The following is a 20,564-nucleotide window of genomic DNA, read 5'->3' on the forward strand; positions in this document are numbered from 1 at the left end:
ACACCTAAAACCAAACTAGACCCAACACCAAACCACACCGAAAACCAAACCAGACCCAACACCAAACCAGAACTAAAACCAAACCACACCTAAAACCAAACTAGACCCAACACCAAAGCACCTAAAACCAAACCAGACCCAACACCAAACCAGACGCAACACCAAACCAGACCCAACATCAAACCAGACCCAACACCAAACCAGACCCAACACCAAACCAGACCCAACACCAAACCAGACCCAACACCAAACCAGACCCAACACCAAACCAGACCCAACACCAAACCAGACCCAACACCAAACCAGACCCAACACCAAACCACACGTAAAACCAAACCACACGTAAAACCAAACCACACCCAACACCAAACCACACCCAACACCAAACCACACCCAACACCAAACCACACCCAACACCAAACCACACCCAACACCAAAGCACCTCAAACCAGACCCAACACCAAACCACACCCAACACAAAACCACACGTAAAACCAAACCAGACCCAACACCAAACCAGACCCAACACCAAACCAGACCCAACACCAAACCAGACCCAACACCAAACCAGACCCAACACCAAACCAGACCCAACACCAAACCACACCCAACACCAAACCAGACCCAACACCAAACCACACCCAACACCAAACCACACCCAACACCAAACCACACCCAACACCAAACCACACCCAACACCAAACCACACCCAACACCAAACCACACCCAACACCAAACCACACCCAACACCAAACCACACCCAACACAAAACCACACGTAAAACCAAACCAGACCAAACACCAACCCAGACCCAACACCAACCCAGACCCAACACCAACCCAGACCCAACACCAAACCAGACCCAACACCAAACCAGACCCAACACCAAACCAGACCCAACACCAAACCAGACCCAACACCAAACCACACCCAACACCAAACCACACCCAACACCAAACCACACCCAACACCAAACCACACCCAACACCAAACCACACCCAACACCAAACCACACCCAACACCAAACCAGACCCAACACCAAACCAGAACTGAAACCAAACCAGAACTGAAACCAAACTAGACCCAACACCAAACCACACCGAAAACCAAACCAGACCCAACACCAAACCAGAACTAAAACCAAACCACACCTAAAACCAAACTAGACCCAACACCAAAGCACCTAAAACCAAACCAGACCCACACACCAAACCACCTAAAACCAAACCTGACCCAACACCAAACCAGACCCAACACCAAACCCGACCCAACACCAAACCCGACCCAACACCAAACCAGACCCAACACCAAACCAGACCCAACACCAAACCAGACCCAACACCAAACCAGACCCAACACCAAACCAGACCCAACACCAAACCAGACCCAACACCAAACCAGACCCAACACCAAACCAGACCCAACACCAAACCAGACCCAACACCAAACCAGACCCAACACCAAACCAGACCCAAAACCAAACCAGACCCAACACCAAACCAGACCCAACACCAAACCAGACCCAACACCAAACCAGACCCAACACCAAACCAGACCCAACACCAGACCAGACCCAACACCAAACCAGACCCAACACCAAACCAGACCCAACACCAAACCAGACCCAACACCAAACCAGACCCAACACCAAACCAGACCCAACACCAAACCAGACCCAACACCAAACCACACCCAACACCAAACCACACCCAACACCAAACCACACCCAACACCAAACCACACCCAACACCAAACCACACCCAACACCAAACCAGACCCAACACCAAACCACACCCAACACCAAACCAGAACTAAAACCAAACCACACCCAACACCAAACCACACGTAAAACCAAACCACACCCAACACCAAACCACACGTAAAACCAAACCACACCCAACACCAAACCAGACCCAACACCAAACCAGACCCAACACCAAACCAGACCCAACACCAAACCAGACCCAACACCAAACCAGACCCAACACCAAACCAGACCCAACACCAAACCAGACCCAACACCAAACCACACGTAAAACCAAACCACACGTAAAACCAAACCACACGTAAAACCAAACCACACCCAACACCAAACCAGACCCAACACCAAACCAGACCCAACACCAAACCAGACCCAACACCAAACCAGACCCAACACCAAACCACACCCAAAACCAAACCACACCCAACACCAAACCACACCCAACACCAAACCAGACCCAACACCAAACCAGACCCAACACCAAACCAGACCCAACACCAAACCAGAACTAAAACCAAACCACACCGAAAACCAAACCAGACCCAACACCAAACCAGAATTAAAACCAAACCACACCCAACACCAAACCACACGTTAAACCAAACCACACCCAACACCAAACCACACCCAACACCAAACCACACCCAACACCAAACCACACCCAACACCAAACCACACCCAACACCAAACCACACCCAACACCAAACCAGACCCAACACCAAACCAGAACTAAAACCAAACCACACCTAAAACCAAACTAGACCCAACACCAAACCACACCGAAAACCAAACCAGACCCAACACCAAACCAGAACTAAAACCAAACCACACCTAAAACCAAACTAGACCCAACACCAAAGCACCTAAAACCAAACCAGACCCAACACCAAACCAGACGCAACACCAAACCAGACCCAACATCAAACCAGACCCAACACCAAACCAGACCCAACACCAAACCAGACCCAACACCAAACCAGACCCAACACCAAACCAGACCCAACACCAAACCAGACCCAACACCAAACCCGACCCAACACCAAACCCGACCCAACACCAAACCAGACCCAACACCAAACCAGACCCAACACCAAACCAGACCCAACACCAAACCAGACCCAACACCAAACCAGACCCAACACCAAACCAGACCCAACACCAAACCAGACCCAACACCAAACCAGACCCAACACCAAACCAGACCCAACACCAAACCAGACCCAACACCAAACCAGACCCAACACCAAACCACACCTAAAACCAAACCAGACCCAACACCAAACCAGACCCAACACCAAACCAGACCCAACACCAAACCAGACCCAACACCAAACCAGACCCAACACCAGACCAGACCCAACACCAAACCAGACCCAACACCAAACCAGACCCAACACCAAACCAGACCCAACACCAAACCAGACCCAACACCAAACCAGACCCAACACCAAACCAGACCCAACACCAAACCAGACCCAACACCAAACCAGACCCAACACCAAACCAGACCCAACACCAAACCAGACCCAACACCAAACCACACGTAAAACCAAACCACACCCAACACCAAACCAGACCCAACACCAACCCAGACCCAACACCAAACCAGACCCAACACCAAACCAGACCCAACACCAAACCAGACCCAACACCAAACCAGACCCAACACCAAACCACACCCAACACCAAACCACACCCAACACCAAACCACACCCAACACCAAACCACACCCAACACCAAACCACACCCAACACCAAACCACACCCAACACCAAACCAGACCCAACACCAAACCAGAACTGAAACCAAACCAGAACTGAAACCAAACTAGACCCAACACCAAACCACACCGAAAACCAAACCAGACCCAACACCAAACCAGAACTAAAACCAAACCACACCTAAAACCAAACTAGACCCAACACCAAAGCACCTAAAACCAAACCAGACCCACACACCAAACCACCTAAAACCAAACCTGACCCAACACCAAACCAGACCCAACACCAAACCCGACCCAACACCAAACCCGACCCAACACCAAACCAGACCCAACACCAAACCAGACCCAACACCAAACCAGACCCAACACCAAACCAGACCCAACACCAAACCAGACCCAACACCAAACCAGACCCAACACCAAACCAGACCCAACACCAAACCAGACCCAACACCAAACCACACCTAAAACCAAACCAGACCCAACACCAAACCAGACCCAACACCAAACCAGACCCAACACCAAACCAGACCCAACACCAAACCAGACCTAACACCAAACCAGACCCAACACCAAACCAGACCCAACACCAAACCAGACCCAACACCAAACCACACCTAAAACCAATCCAGGCCCAACACCAAACCACACCGAAAACCAAACCAGACCCAACACCAAACCAGAACTAAAACCAAACCACACCTAAAACCAAACTAGACCCAACACCAAACAATCTAAAACCAAACCAGACCCAACACCAAAGCACCTAAAACCAAACCAGACCCAAAACCAAACAAGACCCAACACCAAACCAGACCCAACATCAAACCAGACCCAACATCAAACCAGACCCAACATCAAACCAGACCCAACATCAAACCAGACCCAACATCAAACCAGACCCAACATCAAACCAGACCCAACATCAAACCAGACCCAACATCAAACCAGACCCAACACCAAACCAGACCCCAACAACAAACCAGACCCAACACCAAACCAGACCCAACACCAAACCAGACCCAACACCACACCAGACCCAGCACCAAACCAGACCCAGCACCAAACCAGACCCAGCACCAAACCAGACCCAGCACCAAACCAGACCCAGCACCAAACCAGACCCAGCACCAAACCAGACCCAACACCAAACCAGACCCAACACCAAACCAGACCCAACACCAAACCAGACCCAACACCAAACCAGACCCAACACCAAACCAGACCCAACACCAAACCAGACCCAACACCAAACCAGACCCAACACCAAACCAGACCCAACACCAAACCACACGTAAAACCAAACCACACGTAAAACCAAACCACACCCAACACCAAACCACACCCAACACCAAACCACACCCAACACCAAACCACACCCAACACCAAACCACACCCAACACCAAAGCACCTCAAACCACACCCAACACCAAACCACACCCAACACCAAAGCACCTCAAACCAGACCCAACACCAAACCAGACCCAACACCAAACCAGACCCAACACCAAACCAGACCCAACACCAAACCAGACCCAACACCAAACCAGACCCAACACCAAACCACACCTTAAACCAAACCAGACCCAACACCAAACCAGACCCAACACCAAACCAGACCCAACACCAAACCAGACCCAACACCAAACCAGACCCAACACCAAACCAGACCCAACACCAAACCAGACCCAACACCAAACCAGACCCAACACCAAACCAGACCCAACACCAAACCAGACCCAACACCAAACCACCTAACACCAAACCAGACCTCAACACCAAACCAGACCTCAACACCAAACCAGACCCCAACACCAAACCAGACCCCAACACCAAACCAGACCCAACACCAAACCAGACCCAACACCAAACCACACCTAAAACCAATCCAGGCCCAACACCAAACCACACCGAAAACCAAACCAGACCCAACACCAAACCAGAACTAAAACCAAACCACACCTAAAACCAAACCAGACCCAACACCAAACAATCTAAAACCAAACCAGACCCAACACCAAAGCACCTAAAACCAAACCAGACCCAAAACCAAACCAGACCCAACATCAAACCAGACCCAACATCAAACCAGACCCCAACACCAAACCAGACCCCAACACCAAACCAGACCCAACACCAAACCAGACCCAACACCACACCACACCTAAAACCACACCAGACCCAACACCAAACCAGACCCAGCACCAAACCAGACCCAGCACCAAACCAGTCCCAGCACCAAACCAGTCCCAGCACCAAACCAGTCCCAGCACCAAACCAGTCCCAGCACCAAACCAGACCCAGCACCAAACCAGACCCAGCACCAAACCAGACCCAGCACCAAACCAGACCCAGCACCAAACCAGACCCAGCACCAAACCAGACCCAGCACCAAACCAGACCCAGCACCAAACCAGACCCAGCACCAAACCAGACCCAACACCAAACCAGACCCAACACCAAACCAGACCCAACACCAAACCAGACCCAACACCAAACCAGACCCAACACCAAACCAGACCCAACACCAAACCACACCTTAAACCAAACCAGACCCAACACCAAACCAGACCCAACACCAAACCAGACCCAACAAAAAACCAGACCCAACACCAAACCAGACCCAACACCAAACCAGACCCAACATCAAACCACACCCAAAACCAAACCAGACCCAACACCAAACCAGACCCAACACCAAACCAGACAACACCAAACCAGACAACACCAAACCAGACAACACCAAACCAGACAACACCAAACCAGACCCAACACCAAACCAGACACAACACCAAACCAGACCCAACACCAAACCAGACCCCAACACCAAACCAGACCCAACACCAAACCAGACCCAACACCAAACCACACCTAAAACCAATCCAGGCCCAACACCAAACCACACCGAAAACCAAACCAGACCCAACACCAAACCAGAACTAAAACCAAACCACACCTAAAACCAAACCAGACCCAACACCAAACAATCTAAAACCAAACCAGACCCAACACCAAAGCACCTAAAACCAAACCAGACCCAAAACCAAACCAGACCCAACATCAAACCAGACCCAACATCAAACCAGACCCCAACACCAAACCAGACCCCAACACCAAACCAGACCCCAACACCACACCAGACCCAACACCAAACCAGACCCAGCACCAAACCAGACCCAGCACCAAACCAGACCCAGCACCAAACCAGACCCAGCACCAAACCAGACCCAGCACCAAACCAGACCCAACACCAAACCAGACCCAACACCAAACCAGACCCAACACCAAACCAGACCCAACACCAAACCAGACCCAACACCAAACCAGACCCAACACCAAACCAGACCCAACACCAAACCACACCTTAAACCAAACCAGACCCAACACCAAACCAGACCCAACACCAAACCAGACCCAACACCAAACCAGACCCAACACCAAACCAGACCCAACACCAAACCAGACCCAAAACCAAACCAGACCCAACACCAAACCAGACCCAACACCAAACCAGACAACACCAAACCAGACAACACCAAACCAGACCCAAAACCAAACCACACCCAACACCAAACCACACCCAACACCAAACCACACCCAACACCAAACCAGACCCAAAACCAAACCAGACCCAACACCAAACCAGACCCAACACCAAACCAGACCCAACACCACACCACACCTAAAACCAAACCAGACCCAGCACCAAACCAGACCCAGCACCAAACCAGACCCAGCACCAAACCAGACCCAGCACCAAACCAGACCCAGCACCAAACCAGACCCAGCACCAAACCAGACCCAGCACCAAACCAGACCCAGCACCAAACCAGACCCAGCACCAAACCAGACCCAGCACCAAACCAGACCCAGCACCAAACCAGACCCAGCACCAAACCAGACCCAGCACCAAACCAGACCCAGCACCAAACCAGACCCAGCACCAAACCAGACCCAGCACCAAACCAGACCCAGCACCAAACCAGACCCAGCACCAAACCAGACCCAGCACCAAACCAGACCCAGCACCAAACCAGACCCAGCACCAAACCAGACCCAGCACCAAACCAGACCCAGCACCAAACCAGACCCAGCACCAAACCAGACCCAGCACCAAACCAGACCCAGCACCAAACCAGACCCAGCACCAAACCAGACCCAGCACCAAACCAGACCCAGCACCAAACCAGACCCAGCACCAAACCAGACCCAGCACCAAACCAGACCCAGCACCAAACCAGACCCAGCACCAAACCAGACCCAGCACCAAACCAGACCCAGCACCAAACCAGACCCAGCACCAAACCAGACCCAGCACCAAACCAGACCCAGCACCAAACCAGACCCAACACCAAACCAGACGCAACACCAAACCAGACGCAACACCAAACCACACCTAAAACCAAACCCGACCCAACACCAAACCAGACCCAACACCAAACCAGACCCAACACCAAACCAGACCCAACACCAAACCAGACCCAACATCAAACCAGACCCAACATCAAACCAGACCCAACACCACACCACACCTAAAACCAAACTAGACCCAACACCAAACCAGACCTAAAACCAAACTAGACCCAACACCAAACCAGACCCAACACCAAACCAGACCCAACACCAAACCAGACCCAACACCACACCACACCTAAAACCAAACCAGACCCAACACCAAACCAGACCCAACACCAAACCAGACCCAACATCAAACCAGACCCAACATCAAACCAGACCCAACACCACACCACACCTAAAACCAAACTAGACCCAGCACCAAACCAGACCCAGCACCAAACCAGACCCAGCACCAAACCAGACCCAGCACCAAACCAGACCCAGCACCAAACCAGACCCAGCACCAAACCAGACCCAGCACCAAACCAGACCCAGCAACAAACCAGACCCAGCAACAAACCAGACCCAGCAACAAACCAGACCCAACACCAAACCAGACCCAACACCACACCACACCTAAAACCACACCACACCTAAAACCAAACCAGACCCAACACCAAACCAGACCCAACACCAAACCAGACCCAACACCAAACCAGACCCAAAACCAAACCAGACCCAACACCAAACCAGACCCAACACCAAACCAGACCCAACACCAAACCAGACCCAACACCAAACCAGACCCAACACCAAACCAGACCCAACACCAAACCAGACCCAACACCACACCACACCTAAAACCAAACCAGACCCAACACCAAACCAGACCCAACACCAAACCAGACCCAACACCAAACCAGACCCAACACCAAACCAGACCCAACACCAAACCAGACCCAACACCAAACCAGACCCAACACCAAACCACACCTAAAACCAAACCACACCTAAAACCAAACCAGACCCAACACCAACCCAGACCCAACACCAAACCAGACCCAACACCAAACCAGACCCAACACCAAACCAGACCCAACACCAAACCAGACCCAACACCAAACCAGACCCAACACCAAACCAGACCTAAAACCAAACCAGACCTAATACCAAACCACACCCAACACCAAACCACACCTAAAACCAAACCAGACCCAACACCAAACCAGACCCAACACCAAACCACACCTAAAACCAAACCAGACCCAGCACCAAACCAGACCCAGCACCAAACCAGACCCAGCACCAAACCAGACCCAGCACCAAACCAGACCCAGCACCAAACCAGACCCAGCACCAAACCAGACCCAGCACCAAACCAGACCCAGCACCAAACCAGACCCAGCACCAAACCAGACCCAGCACCAAACCAGACCCAGCACCAAACCAGACCCAGCACCAAACCAGACCCAGCACCAAACCAGACCCAGCACCAAACCAGACCCAGCACCAAACCAGACCCAGCACCAAACCAGACCCAGCACCAAACCAGACCCAGCACCAAACCAGACCCAGCACCAAACCAGACCCAGCACCAAACCAGACCCAGCACCAAACCAGACCCAGCACCAAACCAGACCCAGCACCAAACCAGACCAAGCACCAAACCAGACCAAGCACCAAACCAGACCCAGCAACAAACCAGACCCAACACCAAACCAGACCCAACACCAAACCAGACCCAACACCAAACCAGACCCAACCCCAAACCAGACCCAACCCCATACCAGACCCAACCCCATACCAGACCCAACCCCAAACCAGACCCAACCCCAAACCAGACCCAACCCCAAACCAGACCCAACCCCAAACCAGACCCAACCCCAAACCAGACCCAACCCCAAACCAGACCCAACACCAAACCAGACCCAACACCAAACCAGACCCAACACCAAACCAGACCCAACACCAAACCAGACCCAACACCAGACCAAACACCAAACCAGACCCAACACCAAACCAGACCCAACACCAAACCAGACCCAACACCAAACCACACCTAAAACCAACCCATACCCAACACCAAACCACCTAAAACCAAACCAGACCCAATACCAAACCAGACCCAACACCAAACTACCTAAAACCAAACCAGACCCAACACCAAACTACCTAAAACCAATCCAGACCCAACACCAAACCACACCTAAAACCAAACCAAACCCAACACCAAACAACCTAAAACCAAACCCGACCCAACACCAAACAACCTAAAACCAAACCCGACCCAACACCAACCCAGACCCAACACCAAACCAGACCAGACCCAACACCAAACCAGACCAGACCCAAAACCAAACCAGACCAGACCCAAAACCAAACCAGACCAGACCCAAAACCAAACCAGACCCAACACCAAACCAGACCCAACACCAAACCAGACCCAACACCAAACCAGACCCAACACCAAACCAGACCCAACACCAAACACCTAAAACCAAACCAGACCCACCACCAAACCAGACCCACCACCAAACCAGACCCAACACCAAACCAGACCCAACACCAAACCAGACCCAACACCAAACCAGACCCAACACCAAACCACCTAAAACCAACCCAGACCCAGCACCAAACCAGACCCAACAACAAACCAGACCCAACACCAAACCAGACCTAAAACCAAACCAGACCCAACACCAAACCAGACCCAACACCAAACCAGACCCAGCACCAAACCAGACCCAACACCACACCAGACCCAACACCACACCAGACCCAACACCAAACCAGACCCAACACCAAACCAGACCCAACACCACACCACACCTAAAACCAAACCAGACCAAACACCAAACCTAACACCAAACCAGACCCAACACCAAACCACACCTAAAACCAAACCAGACCCAACACCAAACCAGACCCAACACCAAACCAGACCCAACACCAAACCAGACCCAACACCAAACCAGACCCAACACCAAACCAGACCCAACACCAAACCAGACCCAACACCAAACCAGACCCAACACCAAACCAGACCCAACACCAAACCAGACCCAACACCAAACCAGACCCAACACCAAACCAGACCCAACACCAAACCAGACCCAACACCAAACCAGACCCAACACCAAACCAGACCCAACACCAAACCAGACCCAACACCAAACCAGACCCAACACCAAACCAGACCCAACACCAAACCAGACCTAACACCAAACCAGACCCAACACCAAACAAGACCCAACACCAAACAAGACCCAACACCAAACCAGACGCAACACCAAACCAGACCCAACACCAAACCACACCTAAAACCAAACCAGACCCAACACCAAACCAGACCCAACACCAAACCAGACCCAACACCACACCACACCTAAAACCAAACCAGACCCAACACCAAACCAGACCCAACACCAAACCAGACCCAACACCACACCACACCACACCTAAAACCAAACCAGACCCAAAACCAAACCACACCTAAAACCAAACCAGACCCAACACCAAACCACACCCAAAACCAAACCAGACCCAACACCAAACCAGACCCAACACCAAACCAGACCCAACACCAAACCAGACCCAACACCAAACCAGACCCAACACCAAACCAGACCCAACACCAAACAAGACCCAACACCAAACAAGACCCAACACCAAACAAGACCCAACACCAAACCAGACCCAACACCAAACCAGACCCAACACCAAACCAGACCCAACACCAAACCAGACCCAACACCAAACCAGACCCAACACCAAACCAGACAACACCAAACCAGACCCAACACCAAACCACACCTAAAACCAAACCAGACCCAACACCAAACCAGACCCAACACCAAACCAGACCCAACACCAAACCAGACCCAACACCAAACCAGACCCAACACCAAACCAGACCCAACACCAAACCAGACCCAACACCAAACCACACCTAAAACCAACCCAGGCCCAACACCAAACCACCTAAAACCAAACCAGACCCAACACCAAACCACCTAAAACCAATCCAGGCCCAACACCAAACCACACCGAAAACCAAACCAGACCCAACACTAAACCAGAACTAAAACCAAACCACATCTAAAACCAAACTAGACCCAATACCAAAGCACCTAAAACCAAACCAGACCCACACACCAAACCACCTAAAACCAATCCAGACCCAACACCAAACCACACCTAAAACCAAACCAAACCAGACCCAACAACAAACAACCTAAAACCAAACCAGACCCAACACCAAAGCACCTAAAACCAAACCCGACCCAATACCAAACCAGACCCAACACCAAACCAGACCCAACACCAAACCAGACCCAACACCAAACCAGACCCAACACCAAACCAGACCCAACACCAAACCAGACCAGACCCAACACCAAACCAGACCCAACACCAAACCAGACCCAACACCAAACCAGACCCAACACCAAACCAGACCCAACACCAAACCAGACCCAAAACCAAACCAGACCCAACACCAAACCAGACCCAACACCAAACTACCTAAAACCAAACCCAACACCTAACCACACCTAAAACCAAACCCGACCCAACACCAAACCACCCAACACCAAACCACCTAAAATCAAACCACCTAAAACCAAACCCAACCCAACACCAAACCACCTAAAACCAAACCCAACCCAACCCCAAACCACCTAAAACAGAATCAGACGCAACACCAAACCACCTTAAACCAAACCATACCCCACACCCACCTAAAACCAAACCACACCCAAAACCAAACCACACCCAAAACAGAACCACACCCAAAACAGAACCACACCCAAAACAGAACCACACCCAAAACAGAACCACACCCAAAACAGAACCACACCCAAAACAGAACCACACCCAAAACAGAACCACACCCAAAACAGAACCACACCCAAAACAGAACCACACCCAAAACAGAACCACACCCCACACCTAAAACAGAACCACACCTAAAACAGAACCATACTGTAGGAAGGTAGATCCCTGACTATGGTTGCCCCCAACTTTTTGCCTGGTGTTTTGCTGGTTTTCTGACTTAGTTGACCTGGGGCCCTGCTATTCAGGACCCCAGGCCTACTGCTCTCTCTGTAAAATGGATTCCATGTACCTTAGGTACATATCTAAATTGGATACTGAGTCACCTTATCAGTCCCTGCACAGTGTACCTTAGGTACCCAGGGCATAGGTGTACCCAGGGCCTACCAGGGGCTGCAGCATGTATTATGCCACCCCTGGCTGGCCATCCAAAACTGACACAACTGGCTGCTTGACAGCTGGGGCAAGGTGGTGTAATCACCCCTTGCTTTAGATATAGTATACCTATATCTAACCCTAAAATGGACACACAGATCTCCTATCAGTCACTCCTATGGCAGGCCTTAACAATCCTGAAGGCAGAGTGCTTGGAATCGTGTGAGATGGTGCTCTGGCATGAGCTGAGCCTGTCAGCGGCTTTCGGGATCCATCCCTTAGCCGTTTCCATGATATCGCATACCATATACTCTTAAGTGCATTATAATCCTCGCGGTTATATGCCAACTCTGGTATCGCTTTATCAAAACATGTCGAGTAAGGTGTCATACGAATTGGAATACTAACCCCTCGCCAATTCTGGCGACGGGGTTAGCATTCCACCCTTCTAGAGGGACACGACATGTATGTAACCCCTAACCCCGGTTAAAGTCAAACAGAGCCTCAGCTCCACAAAATGGATGCTGCCACCGAGACACAAGTCTGCCCTCCTGCTGCTGGGAGTCCTCCCAGAGCAGGAGATAAGGACAAAGGGTTTCCTGCCAGGGGCGGTGCCAGCACCGTCCCAGACAGGGTTTTGTGTATTGTAGGTAGGCAGGGCTTTAGAGGAAGGTGACTGCACGTGGCACCCCGGTGCTCACTGTGCATAGGCTGGCTGGAACCAGTTCCAGGGTCACTCCAGACCCTGTGCTGGGGAAAAGCCCGCAAAGGAAGTGGGTGTAACCACCCCCCTCCTAGTCCCACCCCTAGGGCAGGACTTAGTCGCGTGCCAGCCCCTTTTTACAGGATAAAGGTAGGAACTGGCCCCCTTCCAAATCAGATCATCTTTGAATCCTGAAACTACTTTCCACGAAAGGAACTCAAGACTTCTTCCTAAGATTTCTCCCTTGTGACTAAGGAGTAGTCACCCTGCATCCGCAGGCACCATCTAAGAGCACTGCGGTCTGCTGCAAGTCCTTCCTCCGGAATCCGACTGCCCAGCTCGACGAGAACCGGCTTCCCTGGCACCTCTGACCTCTACCCACCTCTACAGCCCAGCTGAGAACCGTGGGTGCGACGAGACCTCAAGGGACCGGCCATCTGCAAGACTGCACGACTTCTTTCCAGCAAGCCCGCCGAGTGAATTCCTGGTGAGTGCTTTGGGGTCCGAGAAGCCCCGACCCTGAGCAGCTCCAGCACCGAAGTGCAGCCCCCCAGCATCTCCACGATCTGCGTGGGGCCCTTCTGCTTTTGGCTGCTCACCGCGTTGTTTGGCTACTAGCCCGCTGGCTTGTGGCCTTCCCGACGACGCCCGACGACATTTCTGCTGCTAGTCTGGTTGCTCCAGACTGGCCCTTGCTTCCCTCCATCGGAGAAGTAACCTGGACCCTCCTGGTCCGCCCAAGACGCCATTTTAGGTCCACCGCGTGGGCCTTACATTTGCCAAGACTGGTTGCCCAATCCTGGGTCCAGCGACGTCGACAGCAAGAACCTTCGTGGGACAGCTCGCACCTCCATCCTGGTCGCCGACAACGCCTCCTGGTCCGAGAGACTGCAGAGCCCAGCAGCGCCCACTCACCTGACTGCGGTGACTTCGCCCGGTGCCATCCTGGTGCCCACTTAATCACTGGCTAGTGATTCAAGAACTTGGTCCCCTCTGCTTTCAGGTTTTCTTCTTCCTTGATCCAGGCTTGGATCCATCGAACTTTCCTTCACTGGTCGCCTGCCAGCAACTTCTTCCTTCCAGGCTCCTGGTCCGGCAACGAGATTCCCGACGTCTTTTCAGACCTATGCAGCTGCAGCCCCTGGGCTAGGTAACTTCGGCACTTCGGTGTCCCAGCATAGCCTCACTATCCTAGGGTCAGGATCCACTGTCGTTTTCTTCCTACCAGGTCGGGTTCGCCCGTGAACACTAACTTTGCCTTTACTAGCTTCCATAGACTTTGTCCCGCATCCCGCGTGAGAGTGCACACTCTGCACCCGAGTCCCCTGGGCCTCCTAGTAGTAATCTAACGATTCCCTAGTCAAGTCCTAGCGATTCCAAAGCCTATTAGTACTGTACTTACCTGCTAGTAATTTCGCATTCCACTTTTAGAATATATGGTTTTTCGTGCCCCTCGGGCATTTGTGTATAACGTGCTAACTTAAGTATTTTCGTAAGAGTTTTGTTGTGTGCCTAGCACCCTGTCCTCATAAAGAGTACAGGGTTGTTGTGATTCTAATAAATACACTGTTTATTTTCATAACACTTGTGTGGTGTCCTTTCACTGGGTGTTCAAGGGGTAATGTGATGGTAAAACAGCTGGCTTAACACGCCCTCTAGAGTCTTAGCCTTAGACTGCTCGTATCCATGCTACTAGGATAGCTGGTCTATAAGGTTGACTTACAACCAATCATCAATAAGGGTTGTTTGGACTGATATATAGTGATCACTAGAATAGTGAGCACTGCACATCAGGCCAACTTCTCACACATACCCAACACCAAATCACCTAAAATCAAACCAGACCCACCAGTAAATCACTTACATCCAAACTAGACCCAACGCCAACTCAACTAAACCTACATCTGACCTATTATCAAATCAACTAATATCAAACCAGATGCAATGTCAAATCACCTAACACCAAACCCAACACCAAATCACCTAAACCTAGATCAGCCAAATATAAAATCATCTAATACCAAACCAGACCAAAAACCAAATCACATAAAACCAAACCAGACCCAACACCAAATTACCTAAAAATTAAACCTAAACCAGACCCAACACCAAATCACTTAAATCCAAACCAAACCCAACACCAAACGACCTAAAACCAAACCAGACCCAACACCAAATACCCTAAACTTATGTCAAGTCAAATATTAAATCAACTAATACTAAACCAGACCCAAAACCAAATCACTTAAAACTTGCGCTTTTGATTATTCTCCATTTCAACGCTTTTACAATGTAGCGCTACACAAATACTTTACACTTTGCCTCTAAGTTAGGACTGTCTGTCCAGTGCCATAGCCAGCAGAGGATTGAGCTCAGGGTTATTTGCAGATTTTAGTGGTACACCTTAAGGAGGATAGTGATTTTTACTTGAGAAGGTACTTACCCCTCTCAATTATATCCCAATTTCTTACAGGTGCGGTTTAATATCTAAATAGGTGTCCCCGTCAAACCTAACCAGGTGTCCCTGGCAAACCTAACCAGGTGTGGCCAGCAGACCGGCAAACCTAGCCAGGTGTCTCCGGCAAACCTAGCCAGGTGTCTCCGGCAAACCTAGCCAGGTGTCTCCGGCAAACCTAGCCAGGTGTCTCTGGCATAAGGTCCGGAAGAATGATAGATCATACTTGAGGAAGTGTCGGAGACTGTATGTCTCAGGAGGGTCTCTTCAGGACACTCCTTCAGTGCTCGCACTGCGGTGGTGTGCACATTCTCGATATGGGGATTCACCAGGACATGCCTCTGATCCATCACGGTGACGGTGACGAGCACACAAGGTGCGTGGGATCTAAATCTACTCAACTCATGCTCCCCTTTTGCTCTCCAGGTACTGAGACCTGAGCCTTCAGACACAGGGGGGACCTCCAATGACAAACAGAGGGGGGCTGACATGTTTGTGAGGATCCTCTCTAAACTGGGGGTACAGGGCAAGATGGAAAGGGTTAAAGCACGTCCATCTCTTCGGAGGTCACCTCCATGAGTAGGCTTCGTTTCCCCACTACCAGAACCTTCTCAAATGGACTCTACTTCAAAGTCACCCCACCTATACAGAACAAGAAAGGTAAGTCACACGTACTCCCTCAGAGACTGCTCCAGGCGCTTGGCCCTTATGATGGCATCGTCGCGCTCCTCGTTGGCCAACCGCAGTCTGGCCATGACAGCCTGGTCACGCTCCCGCTGAGCAAGGTACACTTCTTCCACCAGAGCTGAGGAAAAGAAATCACAGTGTGTCAGGGCAACATCTGGGAAGCATCAAGAGAACAAGATAGGAGAACAAGATCAGCCTTAAAGCAAGAGTGACACACAAGAAAAGCAAGGAAACCAACCAAGAGGACATAGAAAATCAAGCAGGAGGTGGAGAAAATCCTACTTTTTGCCTCGATTATTTGCCTTTTGCTGGAACTTATTTAATTGCGGATTTTTAGATTCTGCACTTTGAGGTACTGCTGTCCAGTGCCCAGTTTATGGTCTATGACTCCCTAAAACATGGAGAGATTGGCTAATCCCTCACTGGCATATTTAACCGGTCTATAAGGTCATAATATATTGTGCAGAAATACACCTGTGCCATTGAAAGTTAACTGTCAACATTTGAGACATCCGTTAGTGTGACAAAAGACAACATAGCTTCAGGCCTACCATTGACGCTTGACTGCTGCAGTGTAAAACCTACAGTGCAACTTGTTAAAAAAACCCTTTTTGACCTGGGTCCAGTCTCCTGCACAACACGTGTTCGCTGAAAGTTGTCAAGTTGGCTGTACACAAGAGAGTGATATTACGTTATCTTTACGTTGTAGCCAGGGGTATTTGCTACCTGTTTTAATACCAGAATGAATGTATAATTTAATGACAAGGATATATAGTTCATACAAGTTCTAGATTTGAACCTTGCTGATGTACTTAAGATCATTCTATGCGCCCAACAAAGATTGTTAGTATTGTCTGAACATAGAAGCCAGTGTCGCGACATCTTACGGCCGGATATCTCTACTACTATCAGATAGAAACACTGTAACGCAACCCCGCTGTATCAAAAGTCATGCTGCCAACAGCAGCGCAGAGGTGCAGCCAGACCTCCCTCATGCTTCAAGCAGGTAAAGAATCAAAAATGTGCCCCCTTTCCAGGCGCTTTGCACTCAGGAAGCTTGCTCTCAATGTTCACTTGCACAGCAGAGCCAGGGCTCAAACTGCCAGGGCTCCTCCCAGGTGCCGGTCAGGCCATGGTCCCTATTAAAAGGTAAACAAAAAGCATTCTTGTAAGTGAGCTTTTCAAGTGCTCACAACAGATGTGCCTTGTTGGTTAAGCTGAATTGTGAAATGTTGAGGGCAGACTGCAGCATCATGTAAAGTGTGCTAAATTGGCCCTAATCCTTAATTTCCTAACTTTTGTTAGGAAAAATGTATAAACTTCTGTTGGACTTGGGCCTTCTGGCAGGGTCACCCCTGAACTTTTTGCCTTGAAATTATAGTGATTTCTGGTCTTTGCGCACTTTGACACTGTGGCGCAGTGTAAAGTGCGTGCTCTCCCTGAGTGCGTGTGTGAGATTGGCCTGCCCTCCCATAGGAATGCATGGGGAATGTCTGTGTCCCTGGTAGTTCCTGGTGCGTGAGGTGTGCATGGTCAAGTTTGGTATGTGTGAACTCGGGGGAGTGAATGCTGCGAGATGGTGTATGCAGCATGTATGTGTCTAGTAGGGAAGCGCCATTTCTAGACATGGCTGTACGTGTGCTGTGAGGGTGCTGGCGTGTGATTGGCTGGAGCTGGCTGGCATGCCAGGCTCCAGGAAGTCTGGATGGGTCTGCCCGGTGGTGAGTGGGAGATTAGCATGAGTGATGTGTGGGAGGAGTGTACCTGTGTCTTGGATGGGCTGGGTTTTCCCCACACAATGCTGGCTCCGCCCCCCTGTGGTGTGACTGATGACCCAAGCCCTGCCAGTGAATAGAATGGGTGGTTGGGCCATCAAGAGTGCTCCAGAACCAGCTGCGACTGGTTCTGCCCCCACCCTGCACCTAAAGACAAAGGGAAAAGGTGTATAAAAGAGGGGCTGTGACCCCATGAAAATATTCTTGTTCCCAACTTGAATCTTGCCAGGGGCGTGCTGCTGCTTGGGGCTCAGGGGAAGGCTTGCCTCCCTGAGCCCTGCCCAGCCCCTGGACTACTGATGCCCTGGAGGACTTTTCTCTGCTGTGCTTGTTCCTGGACTTGTGGGGCTTCTTTGCCCTGCCCAGCTCCTGGATGCCAGAGGGACTTTGGCTGGACCTTTGTTTGCCATAGCGCTGGGGAGCGCTGTATTTACCCTCCCAGCGCCTGAAAGTCCTTTCTTTCCCCTCCTAGCGCAAGGAGCGCTTTATTTGCCTTAAAGCGTCTGGGAGCGCTGTTCTTTGCCTCAAGCGCTGGGCGAGCGCTTTATTTGCCTGCTAGCGCTTGGAAGCGCTATTGATCTCAGCCGGTGCCTACCCGGCGTTATTTGCCCCTGTTTATTACTTAAAATGAGCGAGTGCCCACCTCGCTGTTTATTTTAATCTCGAGGGTGCCACCCCTCTGAAATGCCCCCGGCCCGAGCGCCGCAAAACAGGAAGTCAGGCACGACGGTGCCTGACGCGGGGCAGGACTTCCGGTTTGCCGGAGGAAGTCCCGCCCGCCGCCGCGCTGGGATTGGCCAGCGCCGTCAGGGAGACTGACCCTGGAGCTGAGTCCCGGTCCTGAGATGGGGGACCGGGTGAAGACGAAGGAGAGAGCGGGCGGGGCTCCCATGAGGTGAGGGAGAGCCCCGCTCCTACCAGAAGATGTCTGCCGAGGCCCCCGTGAGCGAGGGAGAGCCCCGGCAGACTGCTGCCAAACGACTGTGTCCCCCGCCGCCTCCGGAGAGCAGCCGGTGAGTAGAGCTGCCCGGGGGGGGGCGGGGGGGAGCGGGAGACCTGGTCGGTGCTTCCTTTCCAGGGCAGCCCCGCTCGACAGAGGGCTGCCCCAACGGTTGTCCACTACAGAGCCCCAGTGAAGGGGGCTCTAGGTTGTTGGTGCCTTCAAGGCACAGTGCACAGTCCTCATGCACTGAGCGGCCCCCGATGGCAGCGGGCCGCTCCCACATTTCGGGGCATCAGTATTTCGGAGCCAGTTGATCCTAGAGCCAGAGGGCTCCAACGATGGGCAAGTGTTTGTGCCTAGTAGGCTCCCAGCTTGCGCAGCATTTGTGGTGGAGGAGCCAGAGTGCTCCAAGGGGCCCAGTTCTTCAAGAGCCTAGAGGGCTCCCACGTCTTGGCGCATCTTTGTCCCAGAGGGCAAGTAAGAGCCCTGTCGCCGTTATGTTTCCAGCTGCCCAGCAAGTAGTGGGCAGCTGCACCGTGTAGGTCTTTCTTTTCCTAGGGACATGTACTTTGGATCAGGAGTGAGGCGCACTCCTTCATCCCTGGCCTTCCCCCAGCTGCGCAACACTTAGTGCCAGCTGCCGCGTTTAGGCCCCCTGTTCTGTCCCTCAGCTGCCCAGCAAGTAGTGGGCAGCTGCTACGTTTAGGTTCTGGCGCAGTGGCGCAACCTGAACTTTGTGAGTTCTGCGCTAAAGGTGATTTATGCGCTAACTGAGGTTTAGATGCTGTTATGATCTATGTCCTATTGCTTTTGGGTGTTAGGAAATGTACAATGTGTAGTATGTTTTGCGCACCCTGTGTTCTGCACCTCTGAATGTGTTGTTGATACATTATGTGCCCTGTTCCTTACACCACTGAACGTGTGTTGATACGTCATGTGTTCCTTACACCGCTGAATGTAGGTTCTGCATC

At 51.5% G+C, this 20,564-nt stretch overlaps 1 protein-coding gene across 2 annotated transcripts in view; it reads right to left on the bottom strand.

Moving 5' to 3' along the window:
- The window catches only part of MIPOL1 (mirror-image polydactyly 1), a 680,101-nt gene that overhangs the window by 367,933 nt on the left and 291,604 nt on the right, over positions 1–20,564 (bottom strand). For both annotated transcript variants that reach the window (XR_013600818.1, XM_078659355.1), the window contains exon 8: positions 16,864–16,993. Coding sequence is in view for 1 of the 2 variants with exons in the window: in XM_078659355.1 (XP_078515481.1) it covers positions 16,864–16,993 (130 nt within the window). In the remaining variant the exon portion in view is untranslated. The remainder of the gene's footprint in view (positions 1–16,863; positions 16,994–20,564) is intronic.

The sequence above is a fragment of the Lissotriton helveticus genome, chromosome 9 (genome assembly GCF_964261635.1).
Source record: "Lissotriton helveticus chromosome 9, aLisHel1.1, whole genome shotgun sequence".
Taxonomy (NCBI): domain Eukaryota; kingdom Metazoa; phylum Chordata; class Amphibia; order Caudata; family Salamandridae; genus Lissotriton; species Lissotriton helveticus.